Source organism: Pyrgilauda ruficollis, unplaced genomic scaffold (genome assembly GCF_017590135.1).
Source record: "Pyrgilauda ruficollis isolate IOZ18807 unplaced genomic scaffold, ASM1759013v1 scaffold28, whole genome shotgun sequence".
NCBI classification, from domain to species: Eukaryota; Metazoa; Chordata; class Aves; order Passeriformes; family Passeridae; genus Pyrgilauda; species Pyrgilauda ruficollis.
Genome location: NW_024524155.1, coordinates 332,669 through 338,712, shown reverse-complemented (window position 1 = coordinate 338,712; position 6,044 = coordinate 332,669). Strand labels below are relative to the sequence as shown.

General features: G+C 50.8%; 1 protein-coding gene across 1 annotated transcript; it reads left to right on the top strand.

Annotated features, from left to right (window-relative positions):
- Nucleotides 1–1,079: 1,079 nt before the first annotated feature.
- NFKBIA (NFKB inhibitor alpha) lies at nucleotides 1,080–5,207 on the top strand. The gene is made up of 6 exons (XM_041472045.1): nucleotides 1,080–1,837; nucleotides 2,160–2,268; nucleotides 2,771–2,981; nucleotides 3,479–3,567; nucleotides 3,711–3,971; nucleotides 4,453–5,207. The coding sequence occupies exons 1-6, from the start codon at nucleotides 1,614–1,616 to the stop codon at nucleotides 4,498–4,500; spliced, it is 942 nt and encodes a 313-aa protein (XP_041327979.1). The 5' UTR covers nucleotides 1,080–1,613; the 3' UTR covers nucleotides 4,501–5,207.
- The last annotated feature ends 837 nt before the right edge of the window (nucleotides 5,208–6,044 follow it).

The window sequence follows — 6,044 nt, the reverse complement described above, 5'->3', positions numbered from 1 at the left end:
GACAATGCCTTTTATCCACGTGGGATCCTGCATTTTTCCAGTTTTTATTACCCACAGATGGCATGACAGCAGTAAAAAAATAGCAGAGAAGAGTTACTAGCAACGGCCAGAGAAAGTAAGAATAGCGAAGATGTAATTTCTTCTTTAAAAGGTTTGCTCTGTTTCAGAGTGAAAACTTACACAGCAGACATGCAACATCCTCTAAATGCTGAGGCAACACCTGCACACTTGCAGGCATGGCAGCACAACATCCATCATGTGCAACCCTGCCTGAGTGTCTCCAAGAAGTGACACTCCTCAAGCAGGGCAGATGCAGTGTACTGATGCAGCAGCAGCCTCAGCATTGCTCCAGTGGTGTTTGATTCCCTGACATTTTACCATGACTTTGCTGCCCTGGGCTTGCCAAAAAGCTTGTTACCAATCGTTAGATAAGTGCTGGTTAATGACTCCTAAGGTGGTCCCTCTCACCAGACTTCAAAGCGATCCTCAGAGGCTCAGGGATCTGTCATTGTGCAGACTGTGCAAGAACGAGGTGCTGTGCTACGGTGCACCTGGTGGGTGATGGAGCTTCTGAGAGTGCTAATGCTCACACACAGCCTGGCCTTCTGGCTGGAGACTCCTGGCAGGTCATACTGCAGCCTTGCAGAGCTTGAGGGCAGCCTGGAGAAACAGATGGGGACAGGCTTTGTAGCCGGGCCTGCTGTCATAGGACAAAGGGTAAGGGTTTAAACACAAGGAAGGTCAATTAAGATTAGATATAAGGAAGAAGATTTTTTACAAGGAGGGTGGTGAATCCTCTGGGCAACCCAGAGGTTCCCAGAAAGGTGGTGGATGCCCATCCCTGGAAGAATTAAAGGTCAGGTTGGATGGGGGTCTTATCCAGTTGAAGATGTCCCTGCTCATGGCAGGGGGGTTGGTCTAGATGGGCCTTTATTTTATCTTAAGTTGTAGTTCAAAGGAATGCCATCCCATGGGAAAATGACAAAATGGGGGAGAAAAACAAAAAAAAACAAAACAAACAAACAAACAAAAAAAAAAAAAAAAACAGAGACAGTGTGGCCAGAAATAGTTGCAAGATGGAAAAAACCCTTTTTTTATAGAACCCATATTATTCTATGCTCCCGCAACCCCTGTTACGAAAGTGACGGAATGTGGGGGGCTGCGGGGTGCAATCAGGGCCAGCAGTGCCCGGCACTGAGGCGCTCCTCTGCCTTCGAGGGACCCCGAGGTGCAGCGGGACCCGGCCGGGGAGGAGGCACTGGGAGCTCCAGGATCGGGCAGGGTAGGGCAGGGAAATCCCCGCGGGGCGCGGCAGGGAAGTACCGACGGGGACGCCGGAGAGGCGAGTACTTCCCCCTGGAAAAACGCCAAGCTCCCTCTCGGCCCGGCCTCTTCCCTCCCCTCCGACGCCCCTTCTGGGCGGCCCGAGCCGCTGCGCCCTCCCTGCCAGCGCCGGCGGCGCCGAGCAGGACCGGACCCGTCGGTCGGGCTTTGACTGGCTGGAAATTCCCGTCCTCCGCGGCTCCTCCCCCGCAGAAATCCCCCGGCCGCGCTGTATATGCGAGGCGCCGCCGCCGCCGCCGCTCACTCGCAGTGCCCGCAGCTCCGCCGCCATGATCGCCGCTCGCCGCGCCGCCGAGCCGCCCGCCATGGACGGCTACGAGCACCCCAAGAAGGAGCGTCAGGGCGCCTTCCCGCTCGACGACCGCCACGACAGTGGCCTGGACTCCATGAAGGAGGAGGAGTACCGGCAGCTGGTGAAGGAGCTGGAGGACATACGGCTGCAGCCCCGCGAGCCGCCCGCCTGGGCACAGCAGCTGACGGAGGACGGGGACACGTAAGTGGGGGTCGAAGCCGGGGCAGGGGTGGCTCGGACACGGTGGGAACAGAGCACGACCAGTCCGGGACAGGATGTGCTTGCCGGCGGGGCGGCGCCGCGCTGGGCCGCGCCGGGAGGGAAGGGAGGGGGTGCGGAAAGTCCCTGGAGCGGCGCCAGGGAGAGGCGGCTCCGCGGAAAGCCCCGGCCGCGCCGAAAGCCCCGGCTTGCGACACCACGCGTGACCCGGCCCGGCCCGGCCCGGCCCGCCGGGAGCGGGGCTTAGCGTGGCAGCGGGGGGGTTAACGCGTGTTGCTTAATTACTCCTTTTTTCCCCCTGCAGTTTTCTCCACTTGGCCATTATTCACGAGGAAAAAGCCCTGAGCCTGGAGGTGATCCAGCAGGCAGCCGGTGACCGGGCTTTCCTGAACTTTCAGAACAACCTCAGCCAGGTACTTTCGCCTCGATAACCCCAAATCCAGATCAGCCCCTGGAACACCCACACACTCCCTCTGGGGAATTCCCCCCAAAAAGTCCCTTTAATTTTTTTTTTTTGTTTTAATTGATGGAATCAATTGAATCAAAGCCTACGTTCCGGAAAATCCCCAGTTGGCTCCAGCCGGGGTTGGTACAATGCTTCCTCTCCCCTGAGAGAGTGGCATTTAACGCCCACATTTTTCAAATATGATGCCATGGGTTGCATCCCTCTTTGTGGAGATGTTAATGATACCCTTCATACCAGCTGGCGGTTGGTTTATCCAGAGAGCCCAAAGCTCATCACTTCCAGTGAATGGGCAACTATACAACTTGGGAAGCATAAAGAACTGAGTTTATGGGGCGTGCTTTCATGCTTTATTTGTTGGCAGAAATCACCAAGTGAACAAGAGGTCTGCTTGTCTAGTTGCTTCCAAGTTTGTGGTGTAACTTACAGTGCTTTTGCTCTTATACTTGCAGACTCCTCTTCACCTGGCAGTGATAACTGATCAGCCTGAAATTGCTGAGCATCTTCTGAAGGCCGGATGCGACCTGGAAATCAGGGACTTCCGAGGAAACACCCCCCTGCACATCGCCTGCCAGCAGGGCTCCCTCCGGAGCGTCAGCGTGCTCACGCAGCACTGCCAGCCGCACCACCTCCTCGCTGTCCTGCAGGCAGCCAACTACAACGGTACGGACACGCTCCTGATCCTGAACACTTCGTCTTGGTGGGCTGAGCTCAGGGTAGGGTTGGTCTCCTGTGGATCTCAGAGATCTCTGGAGAGGTAGAGAAGGATTATTTTGTCCCATTTGAGAGTTGAGGAGTCCAAAGCATACAGCAGTGTCTGACTTTTTTGAAGTGCACTGTCTTGTAGGCCTTCTCACTGTTGATTATAGTCTCTCATGGCTTTGAACTTTGCATTTTTAGTGAGTGCCTTTGCCATGCTCCTCCTTTTTTTGTTTGTAATAAGTTGCACTCAAACAATGGAATAAAGCCTCCAAGAAATCTTTTTGAAATCCAGCCCTTTTGTTTATACTGGAAGCTGGAAAGCTCTTCTGGAAAACACCCTTTTGCCATGAATGAATTGCAAATTTAGGTATCATCCTGGCCTATCATCTTGACTTTTAAGTAATGATGAGGCACTGAATTAGACTTACTCAAGTTTTCTCTTTGTTTGTGTCTTCCAGGACATACATGTCTTCATTTAGCATCTATCCAGGGATACCTGGCTATTGTCGAGTATCTGCTGTCCTTGGGAGCAGATGTAAACGCACAGGTATGTAATGTGTACCATGATTTTACCTGAGTGGGGTTCTTAAGAATCAGTAGATTAGAATCAACAGTAGTCTTAAGAATCAACAGATCTGACAATGGCTCTGCCTCTCCTGACATGCCAGACCTTTTGTTGTTTTCACACAGGAGCCATGCAATGGCAGAACAGCACTACATTTGGCAGTGGATCTGCAGAATTCAGAACTAGTGTCGCTTTTGGTGAAACATGGGGCAGACGTGAACAAAGTGACCTATCAGGGGTATTCCCCCTATCAACTCACATGGGGAAGAGACAACTCAAGCATACAGGAACAGCTGAAGCAGCTGACCACAGCTGACCTGCAGATGTTGCCAGAAAGTGAGGATGAGGAGAGCAGTGAATCGGAGCCTGAGTTCACGGAGGATGAAGTAAGTAGCTGTTTTCATTTTTACAAGAGAAAGGGGAAAATCCTGTTCTGTGCAGGGTATTTTTTGGTGTCGCTCTGATAGCATGCCCCAGTGACCTCTTGCTGTGTAACAGGTATTCCAAAGATTACGCAGTCAGCAAAATGGCAGATGAGGCAAGCATGTAAACAGAGTAAGAATAAAATGTAAAAAATAACATGAGGGATTGGAGGTTAACTTCTTGCGATATGGTTCTCTGAACACGGTTCTGTTGCTGACACAGAACCTCATGAGAGAAAGTTCAAGTTGGTGGGTGGTTTTCTCCTCCCTAGGATTTGTTTTTCTGGCACTCGGAGTGCTGCATTAAATGTAACCATTTTGGTGTAGAAATTTTATACACTGCTGAAGAATTTGTATGTAGAATTTGGCTGCTATCCCAGAGTGGATATGATACTTTAAGTAAGATTTTTGCATTAATAGCATTTTGGGGGTTTTTTTCTTGCAGCTTATATATGATGACTGCCTTATTGGAGGACGACAGTTGGCGTTTTAAAGCAGAGCTTTCTCTGAAAATAAGTGACTGTATACATATGTATAGAAGAAGGACTGACTTTCTTCACCTAAAAAGAAAGTCACAATGTGGAGAGAAAAAAGAGGAGGGAAATACTACACTGCCCAGCAAGGAGAAGGAGCACGTTATTGTAACAGGACAGTTCCAGGATCTCCCTTGTGTTTAAATACAGGAGTGGGATGTGTAACATCAGTACAGATCTGTGATTATTCACACCACCTGATAAAGAGCCACATAGCCAGTCTTCTCAGCCCTGCAGAGGTAACAGACTACGCATCCAACCTGCTCATTGCAGGGAGCTTTGTTGTGGCATCAAGTACTACAGGGAACAAGTGATCTTTCATGGCAAGGTGGACTCATGACAACACCCCTTTTCAGAGACTCTACGTTCGGTTGTGCTGGGCTGGTGGCAGTCCCTGTCCTTTCTGACTGACCTCAGCTGCTCTCACTCTCAGTGAGGCTTCCCAGGTAGAGGAGTCAGACCAAGGGACTGGTGCCGTCTTGGCTCTTGAGCAAAAGTAGCAATAATGTTAACTGTGGGCATTGGAAAAGTGTGTTTCACACTGTGTGTGTCATAATTGCTACACTTTTTAGCAACTGTATATTGTGTAAATACTGTACATTTTTTGTTAATAATTATTTTGGTACATGTGAGATATGTATTTATTAAAAAAAGTCAGATTACCGTACCTAGTCTGTAAAACAGTTCATTGCCCACCTCCCTGAGATCGTGGGAATCTACCTGGTTTGCTTTTTAAGAAATGTTTTAACACCTAGGAGCCCATCGGGGTCACATTCTCAGGGATTTTAGGTGATTCACCTCAGCAGTGGTAAGACATCTAAGCGGCTTGCAGCTCTCAGCCCTTCTGCTGTAGCTAATTTTGGAAGCAGACGTAGGTGTTGTTTCCTGCACCCGCTGCAGCAGGCGGATCGTGGGGCTGGGATTCCCCCTCGCTGCCAGCCCACTAGAGAGGGGGTTTTGTGCTGGTTTTGGCAGCACCCGCCCACCTGCCCTCATGGCACCTTTTGTTCCAGCTCAAATAACTCTTGCCAGGGGAAGCTGGAGGTTTGCAGCACAGCCCTGTGTCTGTTCACCTCTTGTTTATCACCTGGCCCAGCTTCAGCTTGAACTCTGACCCCTTTGGAATTTCTGAAGGGGGTTTCCGTGGGAAGAGGGAACACATCCTGGGAACTTGCCTTGCATCCCTGAAATTCAGGTGGGGCACCCCCACATCCCCACTGCAGGAGCTACAGCTCTCGTCCAGTTCATAGCAGTGAAGGATGTGGCTTTGACTGCTTTAGTTATTCCTCAAGTTTCTCTCCAGCGTTCAGGCAGACAGAATCACTTTGCCCAAATCCTCTGCTCCGCCTCATCACCTGCTGACAGTGCATCACAATACTTTCAGCAGCAGACTTTCAGCCTGTTGTGTGTCCATGTAAAGGATGAGTTGTGTAAAAGGTGACCGTGCCCTGTTTGTGCTGTACCCCCTGGATGGAAACAGGGAGCAGCAAAGCTGCTGACGCAG